Source organism: Mesocricetus auratus, unplaced genomic scaffold (assembly GCF_017639785.1).
Source record: "Mesocricetus auratus isolate SY011 unplaced genomic scaffold, BCM_Maur_2.0 Super-Scaffold_100003, whole genome shotgun sequence".
Classification (NCBI taxonomy): domain Eukaryota; kingdom Metazoa; phylum Chordata; class Mammalia; order Rodentia; family Cricetidae; genus Mesocricetus; species Mesocricetus auratus.
The window spans coordinates 100,091,419-100,110,612 of NW_024429188.1; the positions used below are offsets into that span (position 1 = coordinate 100,091,419).

Consider the following 19,194-nt stretch of genomic DNA (forward strand, 5'->3'; position numbering starts at 1 on the left):
ACAGAAAATTTTGGAAGGAAAACTCCAACCCAAGGAAGCTAACTACAACCAGAAAAACATAAGCATTAGAGAATCCCTCTCTACCAACAGCCAAAAGAACAAAGGGGTGAAATTCCACACATAATTCCACCAACAACAACCATCGCAAATCGAAGAAGGATGAGCAATCAATGGTCATTAATATCCCTCAATATCAATGGCCTTAACTCACCCATAAAAAGACACAGACTAGCAGAATGGATTCGAAGACAGAACCCTTCCTTCTGCTGCATACAAGAAACACACCTCACCCTCAAAGACAGACATTACCTGAGAGTTAAAGGTTGGGAAAAATTTTTCAATCAAATGGACCCAAGAAGCAAGCAGGGGTAGCAATCCTAATATCTAACAAACTAGACTTTAAAATAAAATCAATCAAAAGAGATGAAGGAGGTCATTACATACTCATCACAGGTGAGTGTCTATCCTGAACATCTATGCCCCAAATACAAAGGCATCCACATTCGTTAAAGAAACATTATTAGAACTTAAATCTCGTCTAAAGCCCCACACAGTTATAGTGGGAGATTTCAACACACCATTCTCACCACTAGACAGGAATACCAAACAGAAACTCAACAAAGAAGCAAAAGGTCTAATAGAAGTAATGACCCAACTGGGATTAACAGATATCTATAGAACATTTCATCCACATAAAAAAGAATATACCTTCTTCTCACCACCACATGGAACCTTCTCAAAAATCGACCACATACTTGGCAACATATCAAACCTCAGCAGCTACAAAAAAATTGGAATAACTCCATGCATCTTATCAGACCACCATGCTTTAAAATTAGAATTCAACAACAACACAAATTGCAGAATACCTACAAACTCATGGAAATTGAATAATGCTCAACTGCATCATCCCTGGATCAAAGAGGAAATAAAAAAAGAAATTAAAGACTTCCTCGAATTCAATGAGAATGAAGACACAGCATACCCAAACCTATGGGACACTTTGAAAGCAGTGCTACGGGGGGAAGTTCATAGCACTAAGTGCTCACATGAAGAAACAGGAGAACAGTTATACCAGAGAATTAACATGACAGCTGAAAGCTCTAGAACACAAAGAAGCAAACTCCGCCAGGAGGAGTAGACGCCAGAAAATAATCAAATTGAGGGCTGAAATCAATAAAGTAGAAACCAGGAAAACAATACAAAGAATCAATGCAATGAAGAGTTGGTTCTTTGAGAAAATCAACAAGATAGACAAACCTTTGTCCAAACTTACCGAACAGCAGAGAGTGAACATGCAAATTAACAAAATCAGAAATGAAAAGGGGGACATAACAACAGACTCTGAGGAAATCCAGAGAATCATTAGGTCATACTTTGAAAATCTGTACTCCACAAAATTCGAAAATTTAAAGGAAATGGATGACTTCCTGGACAGCTATCATTTGCCAAAACTAAATCAAGAACAGATAAGCAATTTAAATAGACCTATAACCCCTATGGAAATAGAAGCTGTCATCAAAAGTCTCCCAACCAAAAAAAGTCCAGGTCCAGATGGCCTCAGTGCAGAATTCTACCAGAAATTCAAAGAACAGCTTATACCAATTCTTCTCAAAGTGTTCCACACAATAGAAGCAGAAGGGTCTTTGCCAAACTCTTTCTATGAGGCTTCAATAACCTTGATCCCCAAGCCACACAAAGATACAACTAAGAAAGAGAACTTCAGACCAATATCCCTCATGAATATTGATGCAAAAATACTCAATAAAATACTGGCAAATCGGATCCAAGAACACATCAAAACAATCATTCACCATGATCAAGTAGGTTTCATCCCAGGGATGCAGGGATGGTTCAACATACGAAAATCCATCAATGCAATCCACCATATAAACAAGCTGAAAAACAAAAATCACATGATCATCTCACTAGATGCTGAAAAAGCCTTTGACAAAATCCAACACCCCTTCATGATAAAGGTCTTGGAGAGATCTGGGATAACAGGGACATACTTAAACATAATAAAAGCTATATACAGTAAACCAACAGCCAACATCAAACTAAATGGACAGAAACTCAACGCAATTCCTCTAAAATCAGGAACAAAACAAGGCTGTCCACTCTCTCCATACCTTTTCAACATGGTACTTGAAGTTCTAGCTATTGCCATACGACAACAAAGGGGGATCAAGGGGATACAAATTGGGAAGGAAGAGGTTAAACTTTCACTGTTTGCAGACGATATGATAGTTTACATCAATGACCCAAAGAACTCTACCAGGGAACTCTTACAGCTGATTAACACCTTCAGCAAAGTGGCAGGCTACAAGATCAACTCAAGAAAATCAGTAGCCCTACTATATACAGATGATAAAAGGGCTGAAAGACAAATCAGAGAAACATCACCCTTTACAATTGCCACGAACAACATAAAATACCTTGGGGTAACGCTAACCAAACAAGTGAAAGACCTGTATCGTAAGAACTTTGAATCATTAAAGAAAGAAATTAAAGAAGCCCTCAGAAAATGGAAAGATCTCCCATGCTCTTGGATAGGTAGGATCAATGTAGTAAAAATGACAATCCTGCCAAAAGCAATCTACAGATTCAATGCAATCCCCATTAAAATCCCAGCACAATTCTTCACAGACCTTGAAAGAACAATAATCAATTTTGTATGGAAAAACAAAAGACTCAGGATAGCCAAAACAACCCTGTTCAACAAGGCAACGTCCGGAGGCATCACCATCCCTGACCTCAAGCTCTATTACAGAGCTATAGTCCTGAAAACAGCTTGGTATTGGCACAAAAATAGACAGGTAGACGAATGGAATCGAATTGAAAACCCGGGTATTAACCCACACATGTACGAACATCTGATCTTTGACAAAGAAGCTAAAAATATACAATGGAATAAAGAAAGCATCTTCAACAAATGGTGCTGGCATAATTGGAGACTGGCATGTAGAAGAATGCGGATCGATCCATGTTAATCGCCATGCACACAACTTAAGTCCAAATGGATCAAAGACCTCAACATAAATCCACCCACACTGAACCTCTTAGAAGAGAAAGTGGGTGGTACCCTTGAACAAATTGGTACAGGAAACAGCTTCCTGAACATAACACCAGTAGCACAGACAGTGAGATCAACAATTAATAAATGGGACCTACTGAAACTGAGAAGCTTCTGTAAGGCAAAGGACACAGTCAGCAAGGCAAAAAGGCAGCCCACAGAATGGGAAAATATTCACTAATCCCACATCTGACAGAGGGCTGATCTCCAAAATTTACAGAGAACTCAAGAAGCAAATCTCCAAAACACCAAAGGACCCAATTAAAAAGTGGGCTGCAGAACTAAATAGAGAGTTTTCAATAGAGGAGTCTAAAATAGCTGAGAGGCACTTGAGAAAGTGCTCAACATCCTTAGCCATCCGGGAAATGCAAATCAAAACAACTCTGAGATACCATCTCACTCCTGTCAGAATGGCTAAAATCAAAAACACCAATGACAATTTATGCTGGAGAGGATGTGGTGAAAGGGGGACACTCCTCCATTGCTGGTGGGAGTGCCAACTGGTTCAGCCACTGTGGAAATCAGTATGGAGATTCCTCAGAAAAATGGGAATAAACCTACCACAAGACCCAGCAACTCCACTCTTAGGCATATATCCAAAAGACGCCCATTCATACAACAAGGATGTCTGTTCCGCTATGTTCATAGCAGCTTTATTTGTAATAGCCAGAACTTGGAAGCAACCTAGATGTCCCTCACCCGAAGAGTGGATAGAGAAAATGTGGTACATCTACACAATGGAGTACTATTCAGCAGAAAAAAATAATGGAATCATGAGATTTGCAGGCAAATGGATGACACTAGAAGAAACCATCCTGAGTGAGGTAACCCAGTCACAAAAAGAGAAACATGGCATGTACTCTCTCATATATGGATTTTAGACATAGATCTGGGGAGTGCCAGCCTACAATCCTATGGCTAGAGAGTCTGGGAAACAGAAACTTCATTTAGTGATTGATCGAAGAAGAGGCAGACTCCCTTGGTTAAGTACTGAGCTGAACTCAAGAAAGCCAGTAACAGAGAGGGAGGACTGATGATCAAAGGGATTAAGACTGGGCTGGTTTAACCCCCAGAAACAGCTGACCAGACAAAGGTTACTCTTGAATCCCAGGCATTAGCCTGGGAATCCAGCATGGGACTGATCAAGACCCCCTGAATCTGGGTGTCAATGAGGAGGCCTAGGGAATCTATTGAGCCTTGGGCAGCAGATCAGTACCCATCCCAAGTATACACACGGACTTTGGACTCCCATAGAACAATGTGAGGTGCACTCTCACCCCCTGAACTCTTGGGGAAGGGTCTAGGCCCTGCCCTATATGAAATGACAGACTATGGACACCTCCATGGAGGGCCTCACCCTCCCTGGGGGAATGAGGGGATAACGGGGGGGGGGATTGGGGGAGGGCACGGGAAGAGGGGAGGGAATGGGAGAGGGACCTGGAACTGACTTGTGAAGCAACCTTGTTTCTTATCTAAATTTATACTGGAAAATAAAATAAAAAAAATATTAACTAGAAACTGGAAAAAAAATCCTGACTCAGGAGTCCAAGATTTTGCTGTTGTTATTGTGTACATGTAAGTATCTGCATGGACATATCTGTGTCTCATGCCTTCCTGGCACTCATGCAGACCAGAAGAGAGCATTGGGTCCCCTGAAACTGGAGTTATAGGTAGTTATTTACAAGATGCCTGATGTGGGTCATGGGAACCAAACACAGGTCCTCTGCAAGAGCAGTACTTAAACCACTGAACCATTTCCCCAGCCCCAAGGACCAAGGTTTTTTTTTATTTCCATGTGCAAGACCTTAAAGTACATTTAGGGACCAATCACATTGAATTCAAGGCTGTTCCCTTCCTCCAGTGTGGACTGGATATGTTTGGGACCAGAGACAAATGATGAGCAGTGTGGAGTCAAAGAACCTCAGGAAAACTAGTTATTTTATGACTACACGTAATTGGAAAAGAGGCCAATGTTAATTATTGGAGCATTCAGCAACGGCTTCCCATACTGATTATCTTAGGAACTCCATGGTCTCCAACTTCCAACTGCCGTGCTTTAGGAAGCTTCAATTACAGAAGAGAAATCCAGGTAGGTCACAGATAAAGCCTTGGAGTTGACAGGCCTGGCTCTGAAAGCCAGGGTTCTTATTCACTAATTATGTGGCTGCCAGATCTGGTACCTGTGGTTGTATAGTCTTGTACACTCTTAATCCCTGAACTTTTGAGGCAGAGGCAGGTGACTCAAGCTTTCAAGGCCAGTGATTTTTTTTAACAAAGAAGAAAAAATCTTGCTTCTTTGGTCCCCAAATAAACCTCCTAGAACTTCACCTTACTTTCCTATATTGTGGAACTATCATACATCTTATTTGTTAGTATGTTTTTCTTTTAGAGGTGCATTTGTTTGAAATATGTATAACATCAAGAAAATTAAAGTTGAGCAAATGTTGATAACAACTGATGCTGAGTGATGGGGAAATGGGCATTCCTGGTGCTTCTTTGCTTCTGATGAAATTTGAAAAGTCCCATAAGAAAATGCTTTAAATAACACATAACCTAAAGAGATGGAGTGTTGGATTTAGAATTAGGTTTGAAGTTGTCAGTGAAAGGATTAAGGTTTCCTGAGCCTACCCACATTCTTGTATAAGATACAGGAAATAATTTGTTCCTGTTTCACAAGGTAATTAAGATTACTAAGTGAGGTTATGTATATAAAGAACTTCCTAGAGTGTCTGAGCTATAATAAACTTTCAGTAAGTAGGTACCAGCATCATATGAAGAGGCAAGTAGAGTATGTGACATGCAGTAGATATTTGATAGATAGTATGCATCCTCATTATGCTTATAAGTCTCGTTGGGAGGTGGGCTCTTCGTGTCTGGCAGGAATAAACAGTCAAATCTGAGCTCCATCACCGACTCCAGACTCACAACTGGGGAACCTGCATGAAACCCAACCAAGTCCCCCTGAATGTGGGTGCCAGTTGGGGGGCCTGGGCAGTCTATGGGGAGTGGAACCTGTATTTATCCCTAGTGCACAAATGGACTTTGGGAGCCTATTCCCTATGCAGCGATATTCTCTCAGTCTAGATACATGGGGGAGGGTCTTGGTTCTGCCCCAAATGATGTGACAGACGTTGATGATCCCCCATGGGAGGCCTCACCCTCCCTGGGGAGTGAATGGAGGGTGGGATAGGGAGATGGTGAGGGGAGTGGGAAGATGAGAGGGAGAGGGAACTGGGTTTGACATGTAAAACAAGTTTGTTTTTTAATTTAAATAAAAATTAATTAAAAACTGAGCTCCTAATCTCCTGATAAGGGCACTGGGGTGTCTGCACTGAATAATTGTTTTTCTATGGAGGAGTGGGGCTGTAGCAGTTGTCTCCTGTCCCATGTATTCAGAAACTTACACTCTAGGGTAGGATCCACTAAGCACACTCCACTAAGAACCATCCACTAAGCACTATCCACTAAGAACCCTCCACTAAGAACCCTCCACTAAGCACCCTCCTCTAAGAACCCTCCCATAATAACCCTCCTATAAGAATCTTTACTAAACATCATCCACTAAGCATCCTCCAACAGAACTGAAAGCCTTCTTGCACAGAACTGTGATCAGGAGGCTGCTGTGTTCAGAAAGGCTTTTACTTTGGGAAAAGGCACACAGCTGGGAATCCGTTTGTTTGTTTGGCTGGTCTTGAGATAAAAGTCTACCTATGTTGAACAAGCCAATGTGTTCTTGGATTTCCTATGTGACCCAGCCTGGCCTTGTAGAAATCCTCCTACCTCAGCTTCTTAAGGGTTGGGACCATCAGTGTGAGCCATGACACTTAGCTTTGGAAACACTGCTTGGTAAACATTTTTTGAGCTTTCCTCTCAGCTTCTTAGGACTGGGCTAACCATACGGGAAATTATTCGTTATCATATGGCCACTGAATGGTCTACAAAACCAAAACAAGGTTAACAGATGATAAACATTGTTAGTATCCGGGCATCTGTAATGGCCTGCCCTTGGGATTCTCACAGGATACATCCTCAACTTCAGTCACTAAGAGCAGCACCTGCTCACATTCGCTGTTTCCTTTTAAAAGGGACCTGCCTACCTCCCATCTTTCTTTCTCTCTGTGTCTGTTCCTTTCTCTGCTTCTCTGCCTGCCTCTCTGACTCCCCAGCCCCCCACCTTTCTTTTCTTTTCTGCTGCACCTGTCCCCAGAAGCTGGTTTCCCTTGTTCTCTTCCTCCTTTCCCATTCCCTTTCCCCCAATTAAAAAAAACCCTCCACATGAGCTCTGTCCAACGACATCTTTATCTCTGGAGCCCTTTTAAGTTACAACGTTGGTACATAGTACAGAGATGAGTTTTTTAAAAAAAATCTTGTGATCTGGATGACTGTGCTCCTAGATTCTGTGGCTGGCCTGCACAACTGTGACATGGAGCCCAAACTATGTGGCTCTAAGTTGAAATGGTGATCAAACTTCCAGTTTTTTTCCATACCCGCTGGCCATTCCAGCCCCTCAAACTGTAGTATTCTAGGTATGCATCCTCTGCTTTGTACTGACTCAATCTGAGTAGAACATTCTTATCTACTCCACTTGTTGCCCCAAATGATTGACACTTGTTTCTTACTGACCAAAGTGTGAGTGTTTCCTAAAGCTCTATTAAGATGACAATCCACCTATTGAAGATTGCTTCCAGAGTCTTAGAGGCAGCAATACCTGGTAAACTCCTGTCCAAGGAGTAAGACCATTTGGATAGGAGCAAAGATGCAAATGAACAGAGCACCTTGGAAGAGAAGGTGCCAGATTGTAGAGTGCTTTGGGCATGCAGCCTAGGGGACTGCATTTTGTCTGTGAACAGGAGAGCAGCAAAGCTCAGGACAGTGGTTCCTTTTTACCAGAGCATGTAGACTCACCTGGGGTTTCTCACAGAAAGACAGTCTCTTATTGCACTTCAGAATATGAGCAGTGGAGTCTGAGAATGAGGAGGGTTTTGAGGCCATGTGTATATGGATCTGACCTTGAGAAACAATTTTAGAAAGAGGAGTCTGGTGATGAAAAGGGGCTAAAAATAAAAGGACAGTGACAAAGACATTGTGACCATTCACATGGGCAACATACAACTGACCTGGAGGGTGAATCAAAAAGGCCACTTTCTAAATTCTTACAAGATTGGGGGAGCATATTATCAGCTGAAATGGGCTCTATAAAGGGCTTAGAAATTTGACTTGTGTCAATCCATCCCACAGCATTGGGAAGACTGAGAACTACTGTCTAGACCATCAACATGAGGAACTGTATTAAAGAGTCACAGCATTAGGAAGGTTGGAAAACCATTGCTTTAGAGCATGGTTATGGTACAATAAACTCTTCCTATATCCAGGTAGGCATCATTAAAGGTTACCAAGATTAGTGAAGTAGTAAGATTATAATAAGTATAAATCTTAATAAGTAATAAGTATAAAACATAATAAGAATAAAAAAAGGAAACCTTTTAAAATTTTATTTAAATTAAAAAATCTTATTTTACATACCAATCCCAGTTCCCCTCCCTCCCCTCTTCCCATTCCCCCCCCCCCCCCCCCGCCATTCCTCCATCCCACGCCCCATCCACTCCTCAGAGAGGGTGAGGCCTCCCATGGGGGAGCATCAAAATCTATCATATCATTTGGGGCAAGACTGAGCCCATCCCTTTTGTATCTAGACTGACAGGGTATCCCTCCATAGGGAATGGGGTCGAAAAGCCCGTTCATGCACTAGGGATAACTACTGGTTCCACTACCAGAGTTACCATAGACTTCCCAAGGCCCTCAATTGACACCCACATTCAGGGGGCCTGGTTCAGTCTTATGCAAGTTCCTCAGCTGTCAGTCTGGAGTCTGTAAGCTACCACTTGCTCAGGTCAGATGTTTCTGTGGGTTTCCCCAGCATGGTCTTGACTCCTTTGCTCATCACTCCTCCTTCTCTGTAACTGAATTCCAGGAGTTCAGCTCAGTGCTTAGCTATGTATCTCTGCTTTTGCTTCCCTCAGCTACTGGATGAAGCTTCTATGATGGCATTTAAGGTAGTCATCAATCTCATATAGGGGAAGAGCATTTCAGATAGTCTCTCCACTATTGCTTAGATTGCTAGTTGGGGTAGTCCTTGTAGATTCCTGGGAATTTTCCTAGGGCCAGGTTTCTTGTGAAGACCATAATGTCTTCCTCTACCAGGGCATCTCTTTCCTTGCTCTCCTCTGTTCTTCCTCTAACTCGACCTTTCTGATCCCTCATGTTCTCCTCCCCCTCCCCTTCTCCCCTCTTTTTGCTCCTGCCTCCCTTCCCTCTCCCCAATGCTCCCAATTTACTATGGAGATCTTGTCATTTTCCCCTTCTTGGGGGTCTATGTATGTCTCTCTTAGGGTCCTACTTGTTTCCTAGCTTCTTTGGGGTTATAGGCTGGTTATCCATTGCTCTATATCTAATATCCATATATGAGTGAGTACATACCATGTTTGTCTTTTTGTGTCTGCGTTACCTCACTGAGGGTAGTTTCTTCTAGTTCTATTTATTCTCCTGTGAATTTCAAGATGCCATTGCTTTTTACTGCTGTGTAATTTTCATTTTTTCCACTCTTTGGTTGAGGGGCATCCAGGTTGCTTCCAGGTTCTGGATACTACAAATAATGTCGCTATGAACATACTTGACTTCATAATCCTTGTGGCATGAATGTGCATCCTTTGGGTATATGACAAACAGAGGAATTGCTGGGTCTTGAGGTAGATTTATTCCCATTTCTCTGAGAAACCACCATACTGATTCCAAAGTGGCTGTACGAGTTGGCACTCCCACCAGCAGTAGAGGAGTGTTCCCCTTTCTCCATATCCTCTCCAGCATAACTGTCGTTGGTGTTGTTGATTTTAGCCATTCTGACAGGTGTAAGGTAGTATCTCAGAGTTGTTTTGATTTGCATTTCTCTGATGGCTAAGGATGCTGAGCACTTTCTTAAATGTCTTTCAGCCATTTGAGATTCCTCTATTGAGAATTCTCTATTTGATCTGTACCCCATTTTTGAATTGGATTATTTGTGTTTTGGAAACTTGCTTCTTGAGTTCTTTGTGTATTTTGGAGATCAGCCCTCTGTCAGATCTGGGGTTAGTGAATATCTTTCCCCATTTTGTGGGCTGCAGTTTTGTCTTGTTGACTGTGTCCTTTGCCTTACAGAAGCTTCTTAGTTTCAGGAGGTCCCATTTGTTAATTGTTGATCTTGGTTAGACAAGGACATTTGAAGGTTATTAAACCTTATGCTATCTTTTAAGTAACAAGGTTGGAACATAAAAATGCAAATGAGATAGAAGCAAATGTCATTTGTGGATTTTGTTTTTTGTCTTGTTTTGTTTTGGTTTGACTTTTTGAAACAAGTTTTGTTTCTCTGCGTAGCCTCTGTTGTCTGGAACTTGGCTCTGCAAACCATGCTGACCTTAAACTCTGAGATTAATCTGCCTCCCCAGTTCTGGGATTAATAGCATGTCCCACCACTGCCTGACTGTTTTCTTTTTTGTAAATGAGGTGAGGTACTTTAATTTAAAGGCTTGTGTCACATTTCCTGAGAGTCTGTTGTAACTACCAACCCGATTAACTAACGTATACATTAATCGGTTATTCTGTCTCCTCCCTCCTAGGTAGTACATAAGCATTGTTTTTTTTTGAGACAGAGTTTCACAAATAGCCCAGTTTGGCCTCAAAATAAATTATGTAGCAGAGGATAGTCTTGAACTTCTAATTCTCCTGCCTCTACTTTCTGAGTGCTGGGATTGTGCTGATTTTATACATTTTACCCAGAATAAAAACTTGTAGTATGGAAACTTAGGAACCAGGCCAGATCTATTACAGAGGCATCTACACCCAAGGAGCCCTTGAACATCTCATCAGTCAGGTAAGCCTGACCTCTGGAGATGCTAGGTGGAGATATGGGTGGAAAGGAATGAAGTCATAAGTTTACCTTGCCAAAGTGTTTCAAAGTAGGTTCTAAATCGACTAGGGTTATCAGAAAATTCATCTTTACTGTTGGAGAGACAGTGGCATTTAAGTGGGTAAGGTCTTTCAGAACGTTTTGTGTCATTGACTATTTCAAAGCTTACATGTCATTTTTCAAAAAGGTTTCGGGGCACGTGATTGATTATACAAGTTGAGCATATAGATTGTATTATTATATAAGATGTGTATATGTTTACTGTTTTTGAGACCATTTCTCATTCGCAAGCATGGGATGACCTATAACTCACTATATTGCACAGGTTGACCTTGAACTTTCAGCAATCCTTATGTCTCTGTCTCCCAAGAGCTGAGATAACAGGCATAACCCACCATGTCTAGGAAGACAGTGCCTTAAAATAGGATTTTGCTTATTTTCTTGCCAACATTTTCACTTTTTATTCTAATTTCATTTATTCATTCATCCCAGAGCTAAGGACAGACTTTAGATCCTTGGGTGTGGTGATATTTTGTTTATGATTTAATAAATAAAGCTTGCCTGAAGATCAGAGTACAAAGCTAGTCACATTAGTCAGCCACAGAGGCCAGGCAGAGGTGGCACACACCTTTAATCCCAACAGCCACACTAATTGGTCATAGAAGCTGGGCAGTGGTAGTGCATGCCTTTAATCCCAGCACGAGAGAGGAATATAAGTCAGGTGGAGACAGCGCCGTTTTTTCAGTCTGCAGTCATGCTGAAGATAGAATCACCCCTTTTGGTCTGAGCCTTGGTAGAGGTAAGCACTCTCTAGTGGCTTGGTTGCCTTGATTCTCTGATCTTTCAGCTTTCCCCCGCAATACCCATCTCGGTTGGGCATTATAGGTAAGAGCAATACTGCCAGGCTACCGTACAGCCCAGTGTTTTCAAATATTGATCTCAGAAGACAGTGGCATTTGGAAGACCCTTAACCGTCATGCAACAGGCAGTAATAATAACTCTATTGGCAAGTATACACAAGGTTTGCTGCACCTCTGTCACTATCATAAATGTGTTGTAGACAGGTACTCCAATTTATACAAGGAATTGCTTTCTCCATTAGAGTTGGTATTTGGGGGAGAGCTTGAGACCAAACCCAGACAGTATGTGGCTGAAATCTTTGTTCTCAGTCTATAACATCTGCAGCAGTCAGTGTTCAGGGTGAGAGGAAATCATTCACTATGGTTCCAGTTGGCAAACAAAGCCATGAGACATGGGTGAGCTTCAAGAAAGGGGGATTGAGAAAGAGTGAGGACAAACTGATTTCCATCATTTCATAAATATTGTTTATAGTTGTGCTAGCAAGAGAAGGAAAGAAGAGAGGGAAAAGAAAGAGGAGAGCAGGGGAAGGTAGAAGAGAAGACGATGAAGGGGAGGGGAGATGAGAAGAGTAGAAGAAGTGGGTGAGAAAGATTTCATTGTGATTAGGACCAAGAGAACTGCAGTTCCTTTGGCTGAGTGGTGACTTCACTGTTTATGCTTACTTTGCACACTTACACATAGTTTAATTCTTACAAGCTCACATTCAAACTAGCCCCTTCCCCCCTCTCAAAACTGGTGAACATGTTGCAAGCATCTGACATGATTGAAGTTTTTGTTCAGACTCCTTGACACAGCACTTGTTTTCAATGTCTTCACTTGTGACAGTAAAGATCAGCTTCTTCCCACTCTTGTAAGCCACTGCAGCTTGTGGAGTGGTGCACTTGGGAAGTATGGCATTTGACTCACACCCCTATTCCCTCTGACTCTGGCAAACTCTGCTAGGCTTTCAATACACAAGGAATTTGGACTTGCTCCATAGCTCCAAGGTCAATCAACTTCTTGTCCAAAGGGCAAGGAAATAAACATTTCAGGCCCCAGAGCTCCACTTTAATGACTCCTGCTGCTTGTAGATTAGAAGCAGCCATAGAAAATAAAGATGTGGCTGTGCTACATTCCAATAACACTGTAATTTCTCCTCAAGCTTTTGGGTTTAAGCATCTGTGAGAATCTGAGAGCTGCATGCTGCCATGTTTATGTCTAAAGTCAAATTCCTTGAGAGAAGTGTCAAGATATTTCCTCCTTCCCCTGCAAATGGCTGGAAATCAGAGTTCTTGGTGGTAGTCTGGGGAGTCAGCACATCCTTGATTTTTGTTAGTATTCTCTAAAAGCGCCCAGTCTTTGTTTAGTTCAATCCCCAGTGAGGAAAGAAAGAAGAAAATCCTGGCTCACTGCTACACTATACTCTCCCTTCCCAACATATTAGTGTCAGGAGCCATGTCATTAGGACAGTGCCAGAAAGCAACAGGTTGTATGCACATTGGCAGCTGGGAGTATCCAGTAGTTCTCTTGTTCCAATCCTGCGGTGCCATGCTTTTGCCTTATTTTTGCCCCTATAAAAGGAAATCATTCTCCCCTTCAACTCCACCCCGATCCTATTTTGCTATAACTCTGAAAGTGTGACAGTTTGAATGTGAAATGTCCCCCAGACTCAGATGCTAGGCCACTTGGTCCCTGGGTCCTGGTGTTGTTTTCAGATACTGTGAGATATTTGAGAGGAGCGGCCCAACTGAGGAGGAAATGAGTAGCTGTTAGGGTGGACCTTGAGGTTTATAGCCTGGCCCCTGCTGTGTCCCATCTCCTTTCCTAGTTGTGGAGCAAGTTCCCTCCCAGTTCTGCCACCATGAAGGACTGTACCCTCAAACCAGGAATGAAAAGAATGTCTGCCCTCCTTCGCATTGCACCTTTAAGGTCACATTCATGGGAAATGTAACTAACACACAGGAGCATCTCAAGCCTCAGGAAGTAGGTCACTCAGTCATTTCTTCATTTCAGCTCTCCTCCAGGCTCAAATAGCCCATTTTCTCAGGAAACCATTTCCTTGGTGCCTTGAAGCTACATATAATGCAGAGACCTGCCTGTTTACTACTTCAGTGAGTATCCCCTGCTCTTCAGTGGTACCCATATCCCACAAGTGAAAAATGGAGCTAACCTTTGTTCACTAAGTGCTGTGTTTCACGTCTTTGAACTCTTGGTCCCAAGTTGGTAGCATTATTTTGGGTAGGTATGGGTGGTGTGACCTTGCTGGAGGAAGTATGTCATAGGAGGAAAGCTTTAAGATGAAAAGCATCTCACCATTTCTAGTTTGCTCTCTCCGCTTCTTGCTTGCATTGAAGATGTGCTCTCGGCTTCCTGTTTTGGCTCTTGTGCCTCTCGTGTGCTATCATGCCTGTCCGCCATGATGGTCTCTTATCCTCAGAACTGTCAGAGTCAACGCTTCCTTCTTAAAGCTTTGGTTTTATTCTTTTAATCATAGCAATAAAAAAATAACCAATGTACTAAGTAGTTTATATTTTAGGTCTTCAGATCCTCCATTCCCAGGAAGCATGGGGTCTTCGTATACTGGAGACCTTTAGTTGACCATTTTCTGTGGTGCTAGGGCTGGAATTCAGGGACTTATGCATGTTAAGCATTTTGCAACTGAGTTATGTCCCAGGTCTGGTCTCTGAGTTACTGCTCAACAGTTGGTATGAAAAACCTCCCAAGAACAGATTATAAGCAGAGGATACTAACAGCCACCCAAACCTGCAGGTTTCTTCCCTCTAATCCCTTGGAATGAATATGTAAATTCTCTTTGAGAAAGAGCTAGCATAAATCATCCCTACTTATAGTTCCAACCCCAAGGATTTGGGGGAAATGTGCATGCTGAATATAAGTAGAGCAAACTGTGGTCAAAGCCAAAATGTTAATACATACCTTTAATCTTTTTCTTGTGGACAAAAGGAGGAGGTAGGCGATTAAGAGTATTTCTCCTTTTTGCATCCTACCACATATGAAAGAACCTACTATAATAACCTTTAAATTAAAACATGGGTATATTTCATTTGCATGGCAAACCTTGTATTTCATGGACAATTTTGTTCTACTCAAATCATGGCCTCCAAGGAGGAAGCATCCTGAATTAAGGGCATTTCAGCATGAAGGGTTAGAATGAACCATCTCATTTTCAAACTTTGCTGTCAAGTGTAAAGAAAAACACTGTCTTAGAAGAGATTCCAGTTCTGGTTTGTTTATGATGTCACAGTGTTTAGTGTCTAGTGCCTGTGAACCTCGAAATCACGAAATTGCTCAAAGCTTGCAATTGAAACTTTATTTCACATCTATTCTTAAATTACACAAAATCAGTGAACGGTTTGTAAAGTTACACCACTGAACAGATGTTAACAGTTTGAAATCGTGGGATTTACATGATGATGACAAAAATGTATATTTATACCATTCTCTATATACAGTAATCAGTAGAGACAGAGAAAATGTACTTAATCTCTGCAAACCATGCACACCACAGCAATAACACACTTTTTTTTCTGTAATGAGCTTTTCCACTGGCTCAGACTTTGTCCTGCTTTCCAACACTGTCAGTTTTAAGAGCAAACATTTTCAATTAAAGCTAAAGAAACTGAAATATCATAGTGATCTACAGAATATTTTAAGAACACAATGTACACCAAATAGGTTTATTCTAAAACACTTTGACTTAAAGATGTGCTTTCAGAAAGTCCTTCCAGTTTTTAAAGGTATCATAATTCTCAACACTGCAATACCACAAAACAAAAGCTGTCAATATTATTTTAGAGCGCAGAGTCAAAAAATCACTTTAAACCCAGATACTCAACTTCTTGTCTAACTTGTGGCCATATCATTACATATGACAACAGGTCGTGCACTTGGGCAGACTGTGCTAGATAGGACTTTATGGTCATACTTCTAAGCATGTTCCTCTTTAAAACAAATGCCACTTCTAGTCACCTTGTTTGATAGAAAGCCAAGGGATTAATGTAAATTCTTATAGAAGTGTAGCAACAACCATGAAGTGGAAACTGTCAAGCAGTGTGATGCTTAACCACACAGTGGGTACATAATTGCTCCTTTGTTCAATTTGCAATTGATGCCGTCAATGTGTAATTACAGACTTACACTGCCAAACCATTCTCAACTTGCAAGTCCCCGAAACCTAGGCTCACTGAGGAGCATTCTTCCCTTTTGATCTTTCATGAAATCTGGTAAAAGTGTTAACCCCAAGTATCAAGCGGCAGCTTTTGGTGTTACTGAGTAACTCTGACTATCTTAATGCTTAGTACCATTGTCTTTGAGCAAAAACTTTGTTCTTGTTATTGTGTACACATCTTTTCACACACACATACACACACACACACACACACACACACACACGAAAAGAATCATGGGCCAGAAATGGCCAGCCAAACTGCAAATATCACAATAAATGACATAATAAACAGTTCACATTCAGGTTCAATTCAGTCTGGTCAAGAATAATAAGTTCAGCAATATTTAGAGACACATTATCCTGTTTGAGAGTTTCTTGTTAAGGACCTTACTACACAGACATTGATAAGACAATTCTATAGAAAGTCCTGACTTTAATCCAGGATTAAATACCACAAGAGATTCAGCAACACACCATTTCGATGATGAAGAAAAATTCTATACATGGATTCATTTGGAATGAGCACAACTCGGAGAAGCCTTAAAGTGGATGAGAAGCAGCGCCAAAAAGATTGAAATTGCTGAAATTACAGTGCCCTGAAACCATCTGGAAACTGGATCTTTCCATTGCTATTCCATTTGGAAAAAAATGCTTTGTTAATATGAGATATACCCTGTTTAAAACCTTTTAATCAGCAGAAGGTAGAAAAATTTTAAATTTTAAACATCTGTTAAATTACAAGACATGAATCCCAATCTATTTGAAAAGCCATATTTTTACATAAACCCACCTACATTTAAGTGAGAAATTGTTTCCTTTCTACAGTTTGGCAAAATTTATCATCCGTTGTTTTTGTGTTTAAATAGACTCCTTGTTAAAACAAGAAGGGAATGAAAGGTTTGAGTGTCTTTTAGTCTGCTCATGTTTTAGTCATGCTTCCCTCTGGCAGGCGGAGTGGGGGGTGCTCACAAGATTGGGTTTTAACAGAGTCTCCAGAATCATTTAAAATCTCTTAGCCCTAAGTTTAAATAGCCACATTTCGTGTTGTCTTTGCGTCTCCATAGCTAATTTAAGAACTTCCTAAAATATCTAAACTGCAATTTCTGGTGAGTCTGGTTTGGCTCTTGGATTGCAGAAATAGTTCATCCCAAAAAGACAATTTAATTACACACTGAGATTTGTTTTAGCCACACACAGTGTAACACTGAATCAAAAGGCAACTGTAAATGCAACATCTACACTTTTTTTTTTTGAACTTCCAAAATGAAGGAAGCAGGATGTGTTTGGACATTTTCATCTTGTAAGATACATGCCATCTTTTTGGTGGTGCTTTGGGAAGCAGTGTGCACAAACCTTTCAGAGCCGTTAGCGCCATGTCTCTACGCTGCCTATGTAGTCCTTGGTGCCATTGCTGGTGCTATCACTCTGCTCCTGGCCTGAGCCCTGCTTCTGCTTTCCCCGGTTCGCCTTCTGGATCAAATTGGGTTTGGCACTCTGAGTCAGGTTCTGACTCACATTCTGAGTCAGGTTCTGATTTGGGTTGGGATTTGGACTCTGACTCAGATTCTGCCCTGGACTCTGGTTCTGGCCCTGACTCTGACTCAGGAAATGGGTCTGAAGGAACCTTCCCTTCAGAAACTTGCGTTGCTCCTGACGCTTCCGCCTGGCATCCTGATGCTCTTTCTGCCTCATGAACTGATACCTTTGCAGAAAGAGGTCTTTAGCATAGCTGTACAACTCCATATCCAGAAAATTCAGTCCCTCAATACGCTTTTGGATTTCCTCATTGATCTCTACACTAGAGGCCCTAGTAGTGTTGTATTGGGTAAACGGCGAAATAAAGTTCATGTTGAAGGTTTTCTCAAACAGGTACTGGGTCTTGCGCTGAAACTCGGTGAGGCCAAAGAATGCCATGTGCTTCAGGTTGGACTTGGCACTTTCCAGAAGGACCTTGTTTCTTTGCTTTTCTGGCATGACAGAGAGGTTATAGCAGCCCACTAGAGTCAGGTCGGACAGCATGCGCACTTGGCGGTTGTTGGCCAGATTATAGGGGCAGTCCATGAACTCTTTGAGAGGGCAGCCAGACCAGTCGTCACCCGTGTAGCAGCTGGGCAGTTCTTCAGAGGTTGGGGGCCTTCCATCACAGACGTGCAGAGATGCTTTCCACGTCGCCCCTCTCTGGACATGCCTCCATTCGCTCAAGTACCGGGACACCGGGTCTCGGAGGATGGTGATATAGTGGAAGTTCCTATGGACAAAGCAAAAGACCAACAGTCACAAGTGCAGCTGACACAAGTGCAGTCAGGAAGGTGTGTGGCGGATGTGTTGCTCATGGTCACTAAGCAATGCAACAGAGGAATGAGAGATCTAGTGGCATTTGTTCTGTGAACTATGTTGTGGTCCCCGCTTTATATCCAGCTAGCCTGACCAGAGAGCTAATAAATTTATTCAATTTCCTGACACTGTATCCACAACAGGCATAAAAAAGTTAGACTCTGGATAACAACCTTGTTGTCTTTTGCCCTCCCTCCTTTGTTCTCTTCCCAATGATGCTGTTGTTCTAGTGTGCAACCAATTTATTTTATACTCCAAACTCCTAAACCCTTATTAAAGCAATCACAAAATGGAAACTCAATTGAAGCGAATGAGTTATGGAAGTGAAACGGAGTTGATAAGGAAGCTAGAATTATAATGATTCTTATGAATGATGCACAAGCATTTTTCCCAATAACTTGATCTAATCTGGAAATATTATGAAAAAAGAAAATCACATCAAAACTCTTTGACATGATACTCTCTGTTTCGGCTATTGCCAGAGTAGTACAGTTCATACTTAGAGAAATGGAATATACAGACAGGCAGAACATCCCAGTGGCTCCAGAAATAAACACAGTCGTTAGTCACAGGCTAAAGTAGGCATGTATCTGCCAATGGCATACAAGCAAGCATCTACTTTGCTTTCACAGTACCATTCTCAGGATAGGAAAATTAACTCTGTCAGTTCCAAAAATGTCCTTTTTCTTTATTCACTGAACAGACGAACAAATATAACCACCATGGAAGGTTTGCTGGATGGCCATCTAAAGTTCTCTGCACAAACAGCAGACTAGTAGACTCTAAAATTACTGGCTGACACACTCAACCACATACATT

The 19,194-nt window shown here is 41.6% G+C and overlaps 1 protein-coding gene across 3 annotated transcripts in view; it reads right to left on the bottom strand.

Annotated features, from left to right (window-relative positions):
* Window positions 1-15,168: 15,168 nt before the first annotated feature.
* Window positions 15,169-19,194, bottom strand: part of Hs6st2 (heparan sulfate 6-O-sulfotransferase 2) — a 261,265-nt gene continuing 257,239 nt past the window's right edge. For all 3 annotated transcript variants that reach the window (XM_005085553.4, XM_005085552.4, XM_013124847.3), the window contains one exon: window positions 15,169-18,289. In XM_005085553.4, coding sequence (XP_005085610.1) covers window positions 17,407-18,289 — 883 coding nt within the window. In that variant the 3' untranslated portion in view covers window positions 15,169-17,406. The remainder of the gene's footprint in view (window positions 18,290-19,194) is intronic.